Raw genomic sequence first — 21,251 nt, 5'->3', positions numbered from 1 at the left:
TAAAGCTTTTTCTCTGTTTTACATGATTGTAAATTGAATGATTTTAAGCTTTGGACTCTAGACTTTGGGTTCTGGGAAAATTGCGAAGGACATTTATATTATTGACTGAACGATTAATCGAGAAAAAGAATCGACAGGTTAATCAATAATGAAAATAATCGTAAATTGCTGCCCTAAACTGTAGCCTATGGGGTTCAGTTGTGAATGAAAACGCCTCAAGCAAACTTGTGAATTAAGCAGTGATGTCTCACTTTGTCCTGCATTAGTTATTGCTGCGATTTGACATTAAAGTCCACGTCCCAGTTTTTCTGTGACTCATGTGGAATACAACTTGTTTTAGAGGGAGAATTTAGCTTTCAAGGCAGACATGTTTGCAGCTGAAGGGTCAATATGAGTCAGAAATGAGTGCAAGGAACCACTCTCATCTGCCTCCAAAGATCGGGCCTCTGATCCAGCTTTTATTGGCATTTCTTTGATTTGCCTTGGCTTAGCTCATGTGAGAGTCAAAATTGTGCAAATAGATGCAATGATCTCATGAACCACATATCAGGAGATGTTATGAATTTACGATACGATCATACACTTTAGGGGAAAACTATTGACCTAATTCTGATTAAATGTGCATCAACCTCTTTGTCTGTGCAGGCAAGATGATGCTGAACATAATGGGTGGGTCATTGCACCAGGGACTTCTGCTTCTTTGTATAGTAGGCCTCTGCAGCCAGCTTGTGTCCACTGGCAACCAAAGCTCCCGAGGACAGACAGGTAGGTGTCAGACCCAACCAGACCAGTCACACTCCCTGAGGAACTCATGGCCCCTGGTCACCAGTCTGGTCACCTGGTAGAGAGTTCAAGCAACAAGAGCCTGAAACTCACTTATATGCTTCTCATTAGAAACAGAAATGAATATGGATAATGTAGTTTTTCATGTTTAATGTTATATGACTGAACATTTAACCTCTGCAGTATCACATGAGAGACTGATTGTTTAATTACTGCAATGAGGAAGAAGCATCAAAATCTTTTACTTTGATAAAAGTAGAGATAAAATAATGGAAAAGTACTATTAAGTCATTGATTTAAAAAAAAAAATGCCGACGTATCATCATAAAAATCAATCTCAGATCCCATTGGCTGTCTGAGCCTCTGGGGGCAAAGAGTCGTGTCTAGAAGGTAACCCTCAAATTGCGAAAACTTGCAAAAAACTCTTGCGAGACTCACTACCCGATGATCTATCCTGACCCTAACCATTCAAGATCAATGCCTAACCTTTCTCGCAAGAGTTTACGCAATTTGCGTGTTACCTTCTAGACACGACCGGGGAACGGGCTATATTTCTGGGGTTCCGGTGTAGCCAGCGGATATCCGGGTCAAGACTTCCTTTTTTCTGTGCGCTACTCATTGTTTACTGTCCGATTAGCAACTCGAGATGCGAGACTGGAGTTGATTTTGAGAGACGACGCGGATTGTTTCACAAGTAGCCAGTTAACAAGCTAATTTTGAACCAATAAAAAGCTGAATCATCGTCAAGCGATAGTCGGTGGCGGCGGGTTCCCAGATTGCATTATGACCAATGCATACCGCGTCTTTTGCTCTGCACATTGACTGTTTACCTGCATTCAACCAAAGCCTGCTCAAACGTGATTGGTCAATACTACTCAGACTACAAACGGAAACCCGAACGCTTCCAACACCAAAATGATGTCCCGTTGCCTCCAGATTCTACATGTGAATGCAGAATCTGTTTATAGAGAATACATGAAAATTGACTTAAAAACTGCTGAATCAATACATGAGCAGTATTTTACTTTAGATCGTTCAATCCAGCAGTTTCCAAACTAGGGGTCTTGGCCCATATACAGTCTATAGTCAGGCTCCCTCCAAGGAGGGATTGTGAGATAATGCAACCCAAATTTATAATCAGTTGCTTTTTTGTAAGGGGTCACAAGCTGAAAATGTTGGGAACCGTTGGTTTAATCCATTAGATTTCATTGTATTGTATAAGCCTATCCAGTGTTTTGTAAAAAGTAGAATATTTAGAAATGTAGAAGCATAAAGTGGCATGAAATGGAAGTACCTCTAAATTGAAATTAAGTCCAGAACTTGAGTAAATGTAGTAACTTTCCACCCATGCCACGCATGGATAACTCCAAACTGAAACCTGAGATTTGTCTTTGTTTTGTATAATTACGTGTTTCATCTTTTGATCTCTGCTTTGATTGTATAGTCCAATTTCAAACCCCACTTTAATTATGAATTAACCTTCCTCTCCTGCAGCTGTCGTCGGTCATGCAGCCACACAGACACCTCAGAGATAAATTAGCAATATGCATGCATTGGGTTTTCTCTTTATCTTTTTACTTCTGCTTTGTTGCACCCTCTTCTATTGCAAGTTCAGTTTAAGTGTATCAGCATGAATCATCAGAGGTGTAATAATCACCAATTAGCTGTGTTAAATTCCTTTTTTTGTGTGAAATGATGCAGAAGAAGCAGGTGTGGGGCATATTTCTGTTCATGCTTTTTATTCAGGTCATTTGTATTTATTCACGCAAATGATATTTTAAATTAGGTAGCTGAACATGTTGATTGCTGCTAATATGTTTTGACACTTGAATGTGTTTTTGCATGACTGTGGCATAAGTGCTGATGCTTTTTATCCACTTGGTGGTGCTGTAGCTTTAGATACATCCAAATTAAGGTTGAAGTATTTTATAACTTTGCTTATTTGGTCTTCTGAATGAGTGTAACAAAACTGTATTTAACTAAATTTAACATCTAATCAAGCCAAGAAATAATTACAATTTGACTATAATACTGCCATCTGTAAAGGCTGAAGTCAAAAAACACAGCATAAAAAATCTTTTCCTCTAAATTCTCTTCCTCAGGGTCATCGCAGGAGAGGACAGGGACTTGTGAAGTGGTCGCCGCTCATCGTTGCTGCAATAAGAACAAGATTGAGGAACGCTCTCAAACAGTCAAGTGCTCCTGTTTCCCAGGACAGGTGGCGGGGACAACAAGGGCTCTGCCCTCTTGTGTTGAAGGTAATATTATTGGGACCCTCTTCTACCTCTCTTAACCAGAAACATTCTGACATGACAGGAATATATTATTTTTAAAAGTAGAATCGGGTTAGTCAGTTTCACCAGAGTCCTCTGATTCCGAGGCTGTCAAGGACCAGAGAGTGTGACATCTGATGAATGTTTTTTTTCCAAACAAGGCTTTCCTTTAAGTCTTTCCGTCTAAAAAGTGACCTTCGGCTGTGCGTGGTGTGTTTTTTTTCTCCAGCCTCCATTGTTCGTCAGAAGTGGTGGTGTAAAATGGAGCCGTGTCTGGAGGGGGAAGAGTGCCGAGTTCTCCCTGACCTCACCGGTTGGTCATGCATCTCTGGAAACAAAGTAAAGACCACAAAGGTAGGGCCTGCATTAGTCTGAGTCACAGTGGCACCAATACTGTACAAAAGACATAACACAAAATGGCTTCAATTTAAGGCACAGTATTTATAGATGCTTAAATGCAGTCATACGGAAAATCTTCTCCCTTTTTTATTGCGTTGCTCTTATGCAAAACAGGGGCCGACAGACTTGTGAATACTCATCATAAAGCTTTATTTTAGTAAGCCCTCCTTTGATGCTCAAAGATTCCACAATCGAGCATAATCACCGCTCCCATTGGCCGTATCAGCCCTCTTGCTCTGTGCCAGGCACAGTTGGCTCACAAAACCCAATTCTATAATCTGGTGAATGATGGGGCCAAGAGGACAAACATGAAATAAGCTGTAAACTAATGCTGAACAGTAAAACCCATGTAATTAAATCTGACGGCCAAAGGAATCCCCGCTGCGTTTAGAAATGCACTTTCTCATAAGTTGCCTTGTTGTCGAGCTCTTCTATGTGTACGATTCCTGGGGGAAACATTTACAGTGAAGCAGGGGCAAGTTGGCACTGGCAGCCTGCAGTGATCAAAAGATACTCAGTAGTTATGTGGTCCATCCGATTTTACTATTAAACAATACAATAAAACAGAAGACAACAGTGATGGAAGAAATACTCTATGACTACTATGAGGAACTCTTAACTGGTTATAAAACAGTCTCAATGTAATACTCATGCCCTTATATGACCTACATAAGTAAACAAGACCATCAGCAAGAAGATTGGCTATTTCGTTATAGTTATTCTTAATGCTTGTCATTGGTGCCACCGGGTCCAATTCTGGTGAAATCAGACAAAATCATGCAGCTCAGACTCTAGCGGGGCTAGAGCTACCAGCCCGCCGAAGACGGATCCAGATCCAGCATTGCTTCATCTTCAAACCTGCAGTTGGAGCTCCGGTGGAAAGTGGAGAGCTCCGCGCCTGATTGAAGCAGCTCCTCCTACGGCCAGGAGCAGAGCTTTGCCTCGCTGCTCCATCGGTCCCTGCTGGGAGCCAACACCGCCACCACGCTGCTGGAGGCCCGGGCCCGCTAGAGGGACAGGAGGCACGGGAAAACCAGAACCAGGACAATGCGGGGCAGACTGTCCCTGCTGCAGAAACATGAGAGGTTTTCTAAAGGGACTCTGGTGCAAGGAAACACTACCGCTTTTGTCCACAGGGACCGCCAAAATGAAAATTCCTCGTAGTAGCTTTAAAGGTTCTCTAAACGATATCCAAAGCATTAATATAGCAGCAAATAACTATTTGCTATGTAAAGATATAGAGGAGTAATGTCTACCTGAGCAGAGACGAGCTTCTCCGTTCTTTGTTGACATAGCCGGGCCGGCCGCGTGTGCTTTTAGTGCATGTTCATGCATGTGAGCGTGCCCCACAATTTCACCGTTATCTCCGTCAGCAGTGTTACCTTTGCTTTCACTGTTAGCGCTGTTAGCACCGTTAGCTACGAGCCGCTGGCTCACCTGTCACCGCTTTGAGAGCCGTACAGAGGCGATAGAAATGCTCCCAATCTCACGTTTAGCACCTTTAAGTGAATGCAGTAATACTACAGTGTACACTGTTCTAACTTACACAGGCCCCGCCCTCTACTGGACTCTATGGTGGAGGGCTCCGGCTGTGCTTATAGAACTAGGGTTACAATATCGTAACCTTTGTTACAAGTAAAAGTTCTGCATTCAAAATTTTAATAAAGTAAAAAAGTACAAGCTTCAAAATATACCAAAAGGAAAAGTAATCATTATGCAGAATGGCCCATTTCAGAATAATGTCTATTATTGGATTATAATTACGGATGCATTCTGGGGCTAATTACTTTATATACTGAATATAATACACATTTATCATATCCCTCAGTTTTATATTGTGTAAAATACATTGAAATAATTGTGATGGAAATGAACAAAACCAGAGTTGTGAATGTTTGTACTTTCATATGTTTTTAGGTGGCGCGGTAGCAAGACAGAAGCTCCATTTAATCAGTACAAGCCTGTCCCGGCCTGCTGCAGTCACCTTAACTAACACTGGACTCTGAGGACAGTGAACGCCCCGTCAGATAGAGCAAAGAACAATATAGATTTAATTAGATATCTACTGGCTCAGCTTTAAACCGCAGGAACTCATTATTTTAATTTCCTTTTTGCTTGAACACAATTTTAGTTGGGGTTAATCCCATGGAGTGGACAATCTATTAGCAACTGACTTAAGATAAAATGAAGCAGACCTTCCTTTCCACAGTCCAAACAGGCAGCTACTGCAAACGTCTGTATCATTGTCTCAGTGCTTGATATGCTGGGCACATTGTGATGCACTCAATCAAAGTTTGGATGGGCCTGCTGGCAGTCACTTAAAAAGAGATTTTGTGGATTTTCAGGAGGCAGAATGTGAATCCAGTCAGTTACTTGTGACTGTCTCCGCCGATCAAAGCAGAAAACCACAAATACTGAGAAATTTATGATTATGTAGCATGTGTAACAATGCCGTCCCGTAGACTCACTCTGAGCTTTGCAAAGAGGTCAGATCCCTTTGGACTACTCCTTACCACAAAGAGGCACTCTTTCAAACACGCCTGCACGCACACACACACACCCACACACACACACACACATACACAAGCTGCTTTTCGATTCCACTGCTTGGACAGGCCACCACCTGCAAGGCTGCGGTGGCATGCACACAAGCATGAAGCTCTGATGCAAAACAAGGACTGTTTGAAATGCTAATCATGGGGAGAAAGGGGAGAGAGAAGAGAAGAGGAGAGGAGCTTCTTCACTGCTGAGAGTATTTACACCATGCTTTTGTTTGTCTCTCTAAACTGAGTACTCATGTGGAGGGAACTCTGCTTATAGTAATAATTGGAAATATTGGAGATTCTCTGCCTTGAAGCAAATTGTAGCCACTAACAGAACAGAATATTTACCGTTATTACCGTTTCATCAGTTGTCCTCTTCATATGAATAATATTCCTTCTGGACCCGCCCCGATTGCCTCTCTTTTATCTCTCGAGTTCAGTCAGACATTTTTGCATTTTACCTTAGCAATGAAGAGGCATTTTATAATAACACTTACACGGCGACTGCTAAATCATCCCATCTGAGGCAGCAGACTTGTATGAATGCCACATGCTGTGCCAGTTGAAAGCGGCTGAATTCTAAGCAGTTTGCTCAACATTTACTTAATGCAATTATGCATTATGGTTGTCTCGGCGGTGACAAGATTCTTCACTGAGCTGTCATGCAGTCCGAGGCACTTTGTGCATGGCTTTGCTTTGTAAACATTCAATTTCTGATTGCTATCTAATGTTTACAGTGCTGCGAATGTCATCAAAATCCTGTAATTTTAAGATAATGATATTGAATATGTCAGATATTTCTGGAAAACCCCTCCTTTAAATCATCCAGTTGTAGATGATAGATTAATATGCCTTTGGTGAAGCTTATCACATAACAAATTCTGTTCATGGGTGTCTCCAACATAACTGTGTCATATCGTAGCTGCTTTTATAAACCCATCAGAAGCTTGTGATGCAGCCGACAACAGTATTATAAACACGATCTGACAAGGTCAGTCAGGAAGATGGTGGATCAACATATTGTTTACAAAAGAGTGTATTTAATTCAGCCCGTCCGCACGAAAAGGCGTATGAATGCCACGATAATGCGCAAGGCTTTTAACGTGCCATACGGACGCCTTTCTCGCTTTTGGTGTGTCATTTGTACGCTATGTAGTCTGTATGTAAAGGCACCCACGTAAATATAGCCTAGAACTTTTCATCAGGAGACTGGTGTTTTGATTTGTTAGTTACGTTAGTGACGTTTGTCACATGTTTTTTAGTGATTTATTTTTTTGTGATGATTTTTTAGTGGTTTTCCGTGCTTATGTTACGTTGTTTCCGTACGTATTTTACTTAGATAACATACTTATTTTAAGCCCAACCATGACGTTTTTACTAAACCTAACTGAGTGGTTTTGTTGCCTTAACCTAACGTTACTGTAGTTTTGTTCGAGAAAAGTGGCGCACAAATAACACGTAAAAAGGCTAAAATGCATCTATGACACGCGGAATGTCCGTGTATTGTCATGCTCTTTATACGTCATCCCGTGACACCGGGTTGATTTAATTTAAGTGCTGACTGTAAAATGTAATACTATACAAATGGTGGATGCAATAACAGAAACTCTTTACAATATAATGCAATCCACTCCAACCATTCCACAAACTGCAGTATGGCATCAGAGCGACCTTAGATTTGAATCAACATCTCTGTGGCACAATATAAGCTTGACAAAGGCACAGCTGTTGTATTGTATTGTTCCCTGGTTAAGATTTCAAGGAGTGCTACAATGACCTATGCTTAAACCGCAGTTATTCAGTATTATTTCAGAATATAATACCAGATGAATTACTCAACATATAACTCCACCTTTTAACTGTGTAAATCGTTTTTCAATGCCAAATGTCACATGGTTCCAGCATCTCGATTATGATTTGCTGCTTTTCTTTGTCTTATGTGGTTGTTAATTCAATATTTCTGGGTCAGTGTTTCCCAAATGTTTTTTCTAGGGACCAAATTTTAAAAAATGACAAACCATTGCCACCTACAATAGTCTATAAATCAAATTAAATGAACGTTCCTGACCATTTTCACCACCATTTCTGCATCACCTTATATTATCTTGAATCGGTAAACCAGCCATGTTGAAGAGATACGTTTGATAAATAAAATAAATGCATTTTGGAGTTAACAGGCTTTCGTTTTTTCTCTCTCAGCAGTAAAACAAACAGAATGTATGCTAGCCTTTCATATTAGATTCAATGTTATAAGTAGGCTACAATTATCAGAATCATTCGAACATTCAGGCTCCCTCATGTGGCTCAAAGGTGTACTGCAGACATAATGTTGAATTAAAGACTATGGAAGAAATTCTGCAAATTTATTTGGCGACACTAATAAAATCTCCTGTGACCCACCTGTGGGTCCTGACCCAGTCTTTGGGAAAGGCTGCTCTAGGAGGTAATTCTTAAGGAAATCGGAAATTGACTTAGCAATTAATCCTATATTAATTATGCTATATAGTTTTTTATGTATGTAAAAGTTCTGCAAAGTTACAAAGCCCAAAGTCCACACCAAAGGGAGTTACTCTCCCCCGCAGAAACACTGCTCCTGAACTGCTTGAAACGCCTCACTTGAAGTCCTGCATTTTGTTCCGTAATATGATGATGTCACCAAGTAACACATTTACATAACGACTAGTTTGGCATGCCCTCAAACAACGCTAGTTAGAGCGGAGCTGGAGCGGGGTCCGAAGAGTTTGGTTCAGGTGACCAGTCACAACAGAGTGGGCCAGCTGACCAATCAGAGCAGACTGGGCTTTTCGGGAGCTCAAACAGAGCGTTTCAGACAAAGGGTGAAAAGAGGTGCTTCAGCACAGCCGGTATGAGAAAAATAAAGCGCTTTTTTGAACATTAAAGCCTGTAAACATGTTGTAGTAGAAACCCAAAATACAAGTATGAACCTGAAAATAAGCATTATACTGTATAGGTCCTCTTTAATCGAGGACCGGCAGATTAAGCAATAATGAGAATAATCGTTTGTTGTTTTTCATAATTTGTCATGTTTGATTTTGTTCAGTTTTGGCAACTGAAGCTTCTCTTGAATGCAGACAGAATCTTGTTAATGATGTAACTCTGGGAATAAACCAATAAATACAATCAAGTATTCGTAACGTCTTCATGCAAGTGGGATGAGATTGCTATATTGTTAAAGATGCTTTTCAGTGACTGATTTAACATCTCAGGCTTGAAAATGAGGTTTACACAGAGGAGTTAGATTTCATATATTACTACTGCAAGTTAAACTCAAGAGCTGGTCGGGCTTCTCTAGGAGTCCAACAGTAGTCTTATCCCATATTCCTGCTCATTGAACCATTTCCCATCTCGTATTTATGTATTCACATTGTACAGAAATGCAAAGCTCATTGAAGTTAAAGGTCCCCAGATTCCCCTCACTGTTCTTCAAATCTGAGTAGATCTGGACAAGAAAGCTTTGGAAAGATCAGGAACTCACGGAGCTACATTTTCTCACCGACTCGACAGAAGCTGCAGAAGAGATGAATCCACGGGGAATTGAGCAGAATAAGTTGATGTGTGACTTCCATATTATTACCATCCTTACACTCACTTCTGTGTTTACTTTTTCACATATTGAGATTTTTTTTTTGATTCCTGTATACTGTACACAGTATATATTGTAGCTACTGTCATGTTTGCATATTGTTTATAACCTTTATGGCCATATTTGTTCATAACAGATTTTGTTTTTCAAATTCTCAAAAACTTTTTGGAATAGAAGTTTGAAATAAGGTAAAAATCCTCTATGCCCCAGTGGGCTTTATGTCGACGCTGACAGCACGCATCTTCAAATTTGTGCCTATATCCCTAAAATACCAGAAGCGCTCACAACGTTCTTTTTCTGATTTGTTTTCAAAGGAGCCGGTGTGACATTCATTAGGTGACTTTCAGATGTGTCTTCGATAAACTCTGTGATTCATACGCACTCGCGCGGGTTCTTACAAAAGTTTAAGGAATCTTTCCGTGCTGCTTGATTACCTTTTATCTTTAAAATAACCTTAAAGCCAGTCAAAAGAGCTTTATCTCCGTTAGTCTGGAGAAATTGAGTAGAAACCCTCTGAGCGCCTGTCATAATGCGTGGCTTTAAAAACAAAAAATCACATCCTGATTTCTAAATGAAAGCAGCCAAAATAAGGTAATTAAGGTAGGAGTTATGGGATCCTCAATCTCAGCTGGAAAATGCTTTACAGATGAGGCAACAGCAGATGAACAGAAGATTAAGTAAGTTCACAATTTTATCCATTTCATCCACAATATGAGACAGAAATCACCTCAATTTCGAGTTGTTATTTACAAAGGTCTGAGCAATTATTGGGATTTGAGTCTCGTACTTCAAACCGCCCACAAATAACACGTTTCTGGCAGCTTCTTTGATATCAGTTTGCAGGTGATATAAGGCAGAGAAACCTCCCCTCTCTTGTGACCCTCTGTTGGGGACAGTAGTTCATGTTCACTAATAGAAAATCAACTGTCCTGGGGCACATGAAAAACATAATGGAAACACTGTTCTATTCCCCGTTAACAACTTTTTCCTCATATGGAGTTGACACTTGTAATAAAAAATGTAAACACAAATCTCCTTGTCTCTCTCGCTTTGTGTATAATGTGTATGTGTGTGTGTACTAAATTAGCCTTCTTTTACTGCAGGCAACTATATAGGAGACTCAGAGCAATAGATTGAAAGTAGTTTGGTCACAGCTCAGGGGTTTCATCTATTCGCTTTGGCATTATACATACATACTATCTGGAGCAGAGATTACAGTTTTGTGCTTAATTAAAATAGAGAGCTGAACAATTACACTTTAACGAACAAACATTAACTGGACGATATTAATGTTATCAGCCGCGTGCGATGTATTCATATGCATTCACGCCTCATGGCTGCATGTTACGCTAATGAAACAGACAGTGTTATGCACCCGTACAGGGAGCCTGGAGATACAACTGCACGGAGAATCTTTCTATATGTGAAGCTTTTTGACATTTATTGTTTGAAATGTTTTTCGTTTATTTCTGCAACAGGGTAAAAGAAAATGTAATGGATCTCATTTTATCATTTCTCTCCTCACCCAAGTGATAATAAGGTTTCATTTAACTGGTTTATGTGTAAATCATTCCATTTTTTTCATCAAACTGGTGATATTATGAGAAAAGAGGTCATTTTAATTCTGTTTAATAAAAATGTAATGGCAGGAGATGAAACTGAACAGCTTTTGAAGATCAAGGTTTTTGCAATGTGGTTTTAGAACCAGCAAACTAAAGTCGCTGCCTGAAAGTAAGTACAACGCAATGGATTTTCTGGAGGTTCTACTAGGCACATGTTTTTTTCCAGATTATCTGTCTCATGCACTACTGTCAGGATATAGTGACCGTTTTATAAAAACAACTTTTTTAAATCATATTTGCTCCATTTCTACCTTTCCTTTAAACACCACCCGCCAAGAATGCTAAGTGACTCAAGTCAAACGCACCCATGATCATTTGAGTCACCAACAGGTAGCAATACCCAGCATGCACCATGCTTAAATGCTATCCTCCAGGTGATTTCTAACTCCAGTGAGGCATGTGAGGACTTTCTTCTGTTTGTGACTGATAATTCCTGATGTGACCTTTAGAGCCTCATTCAGCTCAAAATGTTTGAAAACTTTGAGGAGCACAGCGGGACAGAGAAGCTGAGTAGACTGGTTTATATACTGGGACAGAGAGGTTTCATGGACTGGTTATCTTCAAGGATGAAGGAGCAGAGAAGTTGAAGCTGGAGCAGATGGAGGACTACACAAGACTCACAATGTGCTGTTCAGACAGGTGAGTACAATAACAAACTGAGCTGTTGTTACTCACTGCTGGCTACAGATGAGAGCGTTGCCTAGTAACTTTGTCTATGTCTCTCCTTTTCTGTGATGCAGTTGCCATGGAGTTTATATTGTTGATCCATCTCTGTGTTGTGTCTGCCTTGGTGATGTTTTATTCTGTTGTTGATTATAAGAAGTGTCAGGCTAATTTATGTAGCTTAATAATGCTTGCCCTCCATGGTGTCCAATGCTCCTTTTATTTATTGCCTGTCATTTTTGTTTAATCGTCTGAGTTTTGTGCTAATTTCTGGTTAATTCTAGAAAGGCTGCTGCACTGAGGAACGTTATAATTGATAATCGGCTGAATGCACAGGCTGCAAAGTGCAGTATATCTTAGAAAATAATGGAACTTATTGTTGGTTAGGACATAAATGCTCTTGTTGCTGATGTTGTTCCACTTGTGTGTACTTGACATTTATTGAAATTTATCTTGCAGCCTAAAGCTGTTCTTTTATTTTACAGTATTTTCATATATCATCATGTTTCTTTACCCTGAGTACATTTTTACACAAGTATTTTTACTTCAGTATAATATTCTAGGACTCTTTCCGCACTCTTTCAATAGAAATAGTGCTGTATTTCTTTCTTTCTATTCATATTCACAGTTGAATATTTCTGTTAGCAACATCTCTCCATATGAGACTCCTTCAGAGAGTGTCGAAGAGTCCTTGAGCAAGAACCTCTAGCGTCTGCCATCAGTGTATAGATGTGCGTGTGAATGTTGGCATGTGTTGTAAAATGCTTTGAGTGGTCAGTAGACTAGGAAAGCAGTCCATTTACCATTTAAATTATATTCTGGAATTTACAGGGACCCGGCGCAGAGAGCCAATATGGGAAAAATATGATCTCTTTTTGTAGTTCTTGTCCGTACATTTGCGGCAGCAATCTGGATCAGCTGGAGAGTTTTAAAGGTCCAGTGTGGAGCAGAAATGAAAATATATTCATAGCTATGTTTTCATTAGTGTATACTCACCTGAAACTAAGAAAAGTTGTGTTTTCGTTAGCTTAGAATGAGCCCTTCATATCTACATAGAGAGCGGGTCATTTTCACGGAGTCCGCCATGTTGCTATGGAAGCCCAGAACGGACAGCCCAAACATGTTTTTACGTTACCTGAAGGCTACCGTAGTTCTCCGAAACTGCGATAACGTGAGCCGCAGAGTGCAAAATTGTGGTACTGCCAGCCACCGTCTGATTTCTGTTAAGTAGCGTTATTATGGTAAGGATGGCCTCTGAGTGAGGCAAACGGCGTTACCACGGTTTTGCATTTTGCCACTCATGTTACCGCAGTCTTGGAAAGGGAAGAGTGAGCGGAGGGGTACTCGGTTTGTTGCAATCTGCAACCACACCACTAGATGTTGCCAAATCCTACACACTGCACCCTTAAGGGACTTGTTGGGGCAGCCTGATAATAAGGTTTTTGCAATAATCCAGCCTAGAAGTAACACATGTATGGACTAGTTTTTCTGCATTGTTTTGAGACAGGATGTGCCTGATTTATTTTCAATGTTGCGTAGTTGAAAAATCCTGGTGGTCATCCAGGTTTTTATGTCCTTAAGGCATGCTTAAAGTTTAGCTAACTTAGGGACTTCCTTATAAATGGAAGGGGAAATTAAACAGAAGAGTAAATAAATAAGAGAATTAATAAAAAGATAAATGAATAAATAAGCAAATTAAAACAAAAAATATAAATTTGTCACATTTTATCAATTAATTAATGTCTACATTTATTTTTAATATTTTTGCTACATTTAATGACACATTTATTTATTTAGTCATTTATTTTTGATTTTGTCAGGTTCCGTCCTCCATGTAAATGAGTGTCCACTGAACTTTCAACTTTCATATGACGCGTCCGCCCCTTACAGAACGCCGTTTGGCGAGGGCCATGTGTTCATGTGTTCACCCTTCGGATTAGGGCAGCCTAATTTCCTAAACTATTTTTAAAGTGTCTTGTATGGGTAATTGTGATTTACCGTCAGTCTCCATTAAAGTCAAGTGTAAGGGTGAGGCCAGAGTGGCGAGGAAGAAAATAACCTACAGCAAGACACCACGGTCGGGGTGAAGGATTGGACATGAGTCGGTCGCTGCTCATTTCACGTCCTTCGCCTCAGAAGATGACGCTCACATTATGTCATTATCTGCCATGAAACTTACAAACTATTTAAAATCTCAGATAGACAGTTTCTTGGTGATAAACACAATAGTATCCTCATCTGATAAAATGTTTTAAGGATAGATATTGTGAATAGGTGGATCTTAGAAGACATTTCAGTCCCTTGTAAGCCACAAACCTTTTTATGAAGACAATGGAGAAGAAGCGCTGCTGGGTCTTTGTGGTAATCAAATACAGGTGCTCTTTGGATCCACCAGGTGTATTGTCCTCCTTCAATCTTGTGAAAGGTTCATTGCATGGGTGGAATATGCTCTCAAAAAAGTACAAAATATAAATCTCTCTCAAAAATAATCCAAAGCACACTGTAGTGTTTGAACAAAATTAAAATGCCTTTATTTTACATGGCAATAATTGTTTAAAATAATCAACGCGTTGCGACCAACATAGGTCTTCATCTGGGTCTCAGTACCCTGATGAAGGTCGCAACATTGGTCGCAATGTGTTGGTCTTTTTAAACAAATATAGCCATGTAAAATAAAAGGACAAACCTTTTTATTTCCAAGGCTGAGACTTTAGAAACCCAATCTACTGGCCTCGTTAAAGTTGTTAATATTCATTTGCAGCGCAACTCATTTTTATTTTTTTCAGAGACAAAATTTTCAGCCAGCAATTCCAATATACCAATAACAAGAGCACACAGCCCACTTACTCAGCCTTGAGGCACTTCTATGTCACGGTAAGTCTGTTCAGCTTCTCCACAAAGCTCAACTATTATACCAAACCTATTTTTGCATACCTGTAGTTATTGTGTACTATATGCTGTGTTGTTCACAATAGCCCGACAAAATGCAGGGTAGCTCATCTTTAATTCAAGGGAGTCTTTCTCGCAGAGATAAATCCTCTTCGCACTTATGAAAAGAAGAAGGAAAAAAGCCTCCAAGTATTCATTTTTGTATTCGGCAATTATTTAGCCTACCTGTGTCGTCTGCAATTTCGGAGAAGGATTCAATTTTCTGTTTCCGTTTAGCTGATGCTCTTACCCAGAGCGACACCTGAGTTGCTTAAACTGATCCTTTTCCACAATGCCAGCGTTCCAGCCCGCAACATATGGCCGACACACACTTGTCACGTTCATTTCCAAACAATCACGTCAGGTTCACAGCAGGTCTCGCCCTATTCAAATTACCACACCGGGAAACTTAACATTTTGTTGTATTTTGTCTTCACGGCGCAGTGTGATTCTATTAGAAACCCATTTTTAGCCCTCTGATTAAATTTCCTCTCTCATATTTGTCAGCATGAATATCTGTAAAAACGTCCCTGCAAAAACACAACATGTCAGCTGAGTGCCTCGGCATTGGCCTGACATAACTTGATATAAGTCGGTGCAACAGACACTGTGCCGGTGTCATTGTAAATCTGTCTATGTTTGCTTTGTGTGATCAAGTTGTTATTCCTTAGCGAGGACCTAACGGCATGAAAGGCCTGGTGTTCTCTGCATGAATCATTTAGATGAAAGCCCGAGGAGGAGGGGGGAAGGGAAGGAGCATGAGGCACCTGATGTCAACTTTAATTAGAATCCAGTTTGGTCGGCATTACCTTGACTTTAAAATCTCAGAATCCTGCAGGGGCAGTGGAGACAGTTCTCGGTTACAGGATGTGATTAGACTGGGTAATCGTGGCGATTGCTTGATGCCACAGAAAACAACTAGAAAGAGGAGTTAATGACTTTTATCTTGTTAAATGCTGTGTGTACACTGTATGTGCATACCTTGCAGTTTCTTGTGCAGATCTATTGTTCGAAACAGCCACGCAGTTAATTTCATACGCTCCTAATAAAAAAGCATCTTCAGCATTGATCTTCTCTCAAGCAGATTATTACCAGTGTGTAGGGATTTTGTCTCGATAGGAGTTATTTCACTCTTAACACCTTATCATCATATCCTGTTGCTTTAAGTTGCACCTTGATATTCATGGAAACAGAGCAGCGACTTCCAAGTGCGGAGAATGGAGCATGACTAGACTGTCTGAGTGTTTTGAATGAAATGTGTCTTCAGAACAAACCCATGGGAGCCTCAATTCCCAGGATGTCCCTGGTGCATCATAAAAAGAAGTCAGGGCACATCACCATCACTTGTGTCTTATTTCTCACTGTTCTGCAGCTTGATGTGAGACATCAGAGCCTACAGCGGCAGCCCAGGGAGCCACTCCGCAGACTGACAGAAAATGAGATGCTTCTCGCTGCCATCTTGCACATATTATGCTCATTTAGCAATCCCATGTTGGACAGGAAACATTATTTCAAAGGCGAGTTTGAATTGCGATAGCCTGAAGCAAATAAAACGCAACCTAAACAGCATCTTCATGTATTCGTGCAGCCATGTGTTTACATTGAACGGCAGCTGGATTCTCGAGATGTAACGAAAAACAAAAATCCATCTTGTCAGGCTTCAAGTAGTGCGTTTGCATCTGGCAAGTCAGTGAACAGACCAGTCAGCGTCCTGTAAGGAGCTACTGGCAGCTACGGGAATGGTTTAGGTGTTTGAGATGACACGGAGAGGCGACTGTTCGTCCTAAACAACAATGGCGACCATACATGCCAACCCTCCCAATTTTCCTGGGAGACTCCCGTTTTTTATTGCCCCCTCCCGGTTTCCTCCTGGGGTAACAATTCTCCCGATTTATCGCAAATTATCATACTTTTTTTTTTCTGTTATTTGAACCTGTTTCTTGCACTGTACAGCATCTATAAGCTCTACTGTTTCCACCCGAACGACAATAGAGCTACACCAATTGTTTACCGGCGGAAGAGAGCAGTCTATGCTCGCGTCACCGTGGAGTTTGAGCTCATGTTTGCTTGCCGCTGCATGGGTTCAGTGCACATCACAGCCTGCAGCGCCCGAAGTGGGGCTTTGCTCGACTCAGTGAAAAGCCGGCGTGGAGCGACGCAAGCCATTGGAAATAATGGGATTGTTGGGATGGTGCCGCTGTCGCGTTGTGGCTGAAAGGGCCTTTAGTGAGTGAGAGACGGAGAGAGAAATTGTGAGTACTATCTGAAATCAATACTCAAGCATGTGCAAAAAATCTATAAAAACTGATGAATATTAGTTTATGCTAGAGATTCACACAAGTTTACACCAGAGGGGTGAATTATTCAGTAAAATGAAAAGTTTAACCTAAAAATGCTGCTGCAGCGTACTCATTAGTTTGTTATTTTCATTCTTTTAAAGTCCTCCTGAAGAGGTTATCGTAGCTGCAATAGCATCAGTTACTGTATATCAGAACTGGAGGGTATTTCTTCATTGAAAGATGAGCAAAGAACGGCACTAAAGGCTTTTCTCGATGGAAAAGGTGTTTGCTCTTCTCCCGACTGGCTTCGGCAAGAGTTTGATTGACAGATGGTTCATCGCATCACTTGCCATGTATTTTTTTGAACGTGCCTTTCCTTTTTCCAAACACTTTCCAATGACGGCATCTCAGATGGTTCTGTGTAACAAACCATCTGGCGGGTCAGGTTAGCCATGTTTAGCAGTCACTGCAGCCTTGGACAACTGTTGTATTTTCAGTACAATGGATGATGGACAGTGTGTGCTGTAATTTGGCATCTGTGTTTATTCTGCATGATCCACAGCACAGATGGAGCCAACAGACAACATGTGCAGTGGCAGACACCCAGCAGGGAAACAGTGAATACACATGCCTATTCATTTACCATTGATCACTAATATAAGTACACCTGGATTTACAGTCCATTGTCCTCCTTCTCATTACAGCCGAACATGGTTGTCTCTCCTCGTTAAAGTTTATAATTGAGTTAAATCCACAGTCTGCATGGTAATGAATGGGGGCGACATCTGCTAGTATGACAAGTACTGTAGCAACTATGCAAGTTGACTCTAGTTGCCATGCAAATAACATTAGCATGTGTTTCATTTAGAGCCAAAGTGTCACCCCACTTCCAGGTTAGCTTCTGCTCCACTTGCTTTTGCTACTGTATTTTTTGCACAGTGGGTTTCTTTCACAAGTCTTTCTAGAAAGCTGAAATTTATAGTTTGGTTTGGGGTTTTGATTTGTGATCTCAGCGCCATACTCCATACGTCACTCTGTGATTCTGTCACATACTGTACAAGAGCACAACTTATGGGAAAAGTCAAACCGTATTTTTTTTTTTAACAGTTATACAGCGGCAGGTTCTATCCTCAGAGGTATTTTCCTGACCCCACAGATTTCTACTGTCAGCCCAGAAAGATAGAATATTTGCTCTGGGGCAAAACCAACGTTTAAATCCTATATTTCCACAGACTGCCACGGCCTGTGCAATGGACTTAATGCATGTTCTTGAAAAGAGCAGAACAACACAGTCTGAAAATATTGGATTCAAACATTGGTTTTGCCACGGGTAACCATTTTATCTCTCCGAGCCCAGCAGTAAGTGGACATCTGTGGGATCAGGACAATGCATTTGAAGATGCAGTCTGCCTCTGGATAACAGGCACAAAATAACGTTTTGACTTTCCCCCTAAGGTCTGCATAATGCAGTGTGACCGAATCACAAAGTCCCAAAAATGCAACCAGGGTTTTGAGAGACTCGTGGGAGCTGTCATTGTTGAAGGCTACCAAAAATAATCACTGTTTTATCTTGGTTGAAATGACAAGATGATCAAGTGTCACTCACAGGTTCAATGGTAGCTACCTAGTATCATATCAGAAAAAAATGATCAAAGGAACCTCTTGAATGCATAAATAAACTGTGCAAGAGGCTATTGAAACAGAGGCTCTCTATTCCTGTCAACACTGTTGATGTCGGCAGATCATTGGTCAGATGGCTGTGGCAAATTTATTTTTAAGTTTAAAAGCAGATGACAAAAAATCAAGCATTTATATTTTTATCTCATGAATGGGAGATGCAGCGCGTTTGAATGAACAGACAAACAGTTCTTTTAAACACAGCTGAATATAGCCAGGTGGACAGTGGGAAATAATGAAACAAGTGGAAGGTCCAGGAAAAACTTTCATTTTTCCAGAAGATGGATGACCCACAGCGCCAGCAGTCACCCCGAGTTCCTCCTGGAATAATTCCCGAGGGGCAGAGGCTGTGAAAGCAATGGCCAGCATCCCACTGTGATAATGCATCAAAGTGTTGTAAATACAGGAGCGAATCCTGTTTCCCATTCATCTGCTGTATGTGTGTAATCGTTCTTAGCTTTCTATACCTGTGTGTACAGAGAGCAAGAGTAACTCCGGTTGATAATCTGGGTGTCTGGTTTAAAGATGCAAGTCTATAGGGGTGATTGAGATGTTTTCGGTTGAGATAATTATGATTAAAGGTAGTTTGACATTTTCATTCGCTTTCTTGCTGAGAGTTGGACGAGACGATTGATACCACTCTCATATCTTTCTATTAGATATAAAACTATAGTCACATTATCCACTACATGCTATTAGAAATTGCAACCTGCGTGATTTTAATAAACTCCAACCGCAATTACTTTAGCCATGTTTCCACTGCATGGTACGGCTCTGCTCGACTCACTTTTGGTACCATTCCTTTTGTCTATGCTGTATTAGTGTACAGCTGATCGCCGTTGTGACGGCTTGTGAAACTGCCGTGACATCATCTTCAACGAGACACTCGCTGCATCATTTCAACGGCAACCAAACTGCACTTTGTCAATTGTACGGCGTAGTGTACGTAGTGTGTCCGGCATAGTGTACGTAGTGTACGGTGCAGTTTTGCGAGCTGCCATTTTTCAAAATCTGGGTTGAGTGAATTAAAAATTGCGGTCGCTATTGACGGTAGCTTGGGTATTTAAAAACGGTGGGTTGGTGCAGGATGTCCCATGTCCGTGACGCGCTAGTGGTGATACTCTCTGACCAATCAGTGATCTGCAGTGTTTTATCACCACCTTCTAGTATTGGCTCAGCTTGCTTGGAACCTCGACTGAGGTGAAAACGCAAAAATAGCCTTTCTAATGTGCCACAAACTGGACTCGACTGGGCTGCCTGGTGAAATTGTGTGCCATTTGTGAACATACAAAAACTCCAGCTCCTGTGGAAATTTCCCAGCATGGTTCCTGGGAAACGTGTTCGTTAAAGTCCTCTAAAAACAGAAATACTGAATAGACAATATTTACCAGGCGCGACAGCGACACTGATATTGTTTTCACCTTGTGAGTCATCATGGAAAAATGTGTTCCTGGAGACACCTACTGTAGCGGGAACTACTACAGAGGTGGTTTTGAGCACTTTGCCAGGTGTTTATATTTCTGTCTCTCTGTCTGTGGACAGAATTTGTCACTGCGATAGCGTCACAACCGTGCAAGATGCAGTCACGAAACTTTACAGATGTGTAGTTTAGATCAAAATGAAGGCAGAGTTTGAAGATGGGTGTGGTCTGAGCAAGGACGGCGGAAGAAGGGAGGTAGGAAGTGAAGGGGCCCGACCAATTTAAACCCCTGGTCCGATTTGGCGTCATGACTGGTGTGATCCCATTGCAAGATGGTCTCTAGTGTATCTTGCTGTCTCTATCCTTATCTTATCCACATGACATACTGTTGAGTAGGGCTGGATTTTTAGTTATTTGTAAGTTATTTACAGGATTTTTGAATGAGGTTTACTTCAGAACCCTGAAGTTCCGGTTTCACTTCGGCTCCCTATAATCCGACCGATTATTAAAACAACAATTTGTCATTTTTACAGTTTGGTTTTAGTCGGATTAAACAAATGAGATATGTGTTAATTAGTGAGCTTAGAGGTGCTGGTTGGCAGATTTTGTTACCTTTGGAAAGAGCCAGGCTTGCTGTTTCCACCTGTTCCAGTCTTTATGCTAAATTAAGCTAAATCTTCCTGATCTTCATATTTACCATACAGACATGAATGGTGTTAATCTCCTCATGTAGCTTTCAGTAAGAGGTATTTTGGGAAAATGTATTTCCCAAAATGTCAAACTCTCCCTTTAAAGCAGTGGTTTGGCTACTTTAGCATCAAGGTGTAATCAGATTACTATGACTGAACGCTGGTAACTGACCTGACCTGTGAGGGCAGTGGCAAAGATGCACTCACGTTAGTTACAGGAACAATGACTTTAATGAAATTTCAGCACATATCAATAGATGGCTTCATATATACAATATCATCTTTGAATGATTTGACACAAATAAGGCATTTCAAGTATCGAAAAACAACCTACTGGTATCACATTTTTGGGTGAATCGATCAGTTTCAGG

General features: G+C 40.7%; 1 protein-coding gene and 1 long non-coding RNA gene across 2 annotated transcripts; both read left to right on the top strand.

Annotated features, from left to right (window-relative positions):
* The first annotated feature begins 551 nt into the window (after positions 1-551).
* On the top strand, positions 552-3,470 carry LOC119490246 (chemokine-like protein TAFA-2). The gene is made up of 3 exons (XM_037773517.1): positions 552-765; positions 2,886-3,041; positions 3,286-3,470. The coding sequence occupies exons 1-3, from the start codon at positions 618-620 to the stop codon at positions 3,429-3,431; spliced, it is 450 nt and encodes a 149-aa protein (XP_037629445.1). The 5' UTR covers positions 552-617; the 3' UTR covers positions 3,432-3,470.
* A 4,022-nt stretch (positions 3,471-7,492) lies between these two features.
* LOC119490207 lies at positions 7,493-11,227 on the top strand. Its single transcript, XR_005207359.1, has 3 exons — positions 7,493-8,167; positions 8,561-8,563; positions 11,215-11,227. It is a non-coding gene; the product is annotated as an uncharacterized LOC119490207 (long non-coding RNA).
* The last annotated feature ends 10,024 nt before the right edge of the window (positions 11,228-21,251 follow it).

The sequence above is a fragment of the Sebastes umbrosus genome, chromosome 6, assembly GCF_015220745.1.
Source record: "Sebastes umbrosus isolate fSebUmb1 chromosome 6, fSebUmb1.pri, whole genome shotgun sequence".
Classification (NCBI taxonomy): Eukaryota; Metazoa; Chordata; class Actinopteri; order Perciformes; family Sebastidae; genus Sebastes; species Sebastes umbrosus.
Note: the sequence above shows the minus strand (reverse complement) of the source record. Positions and strands in the feature narration are given on the sequence as shown.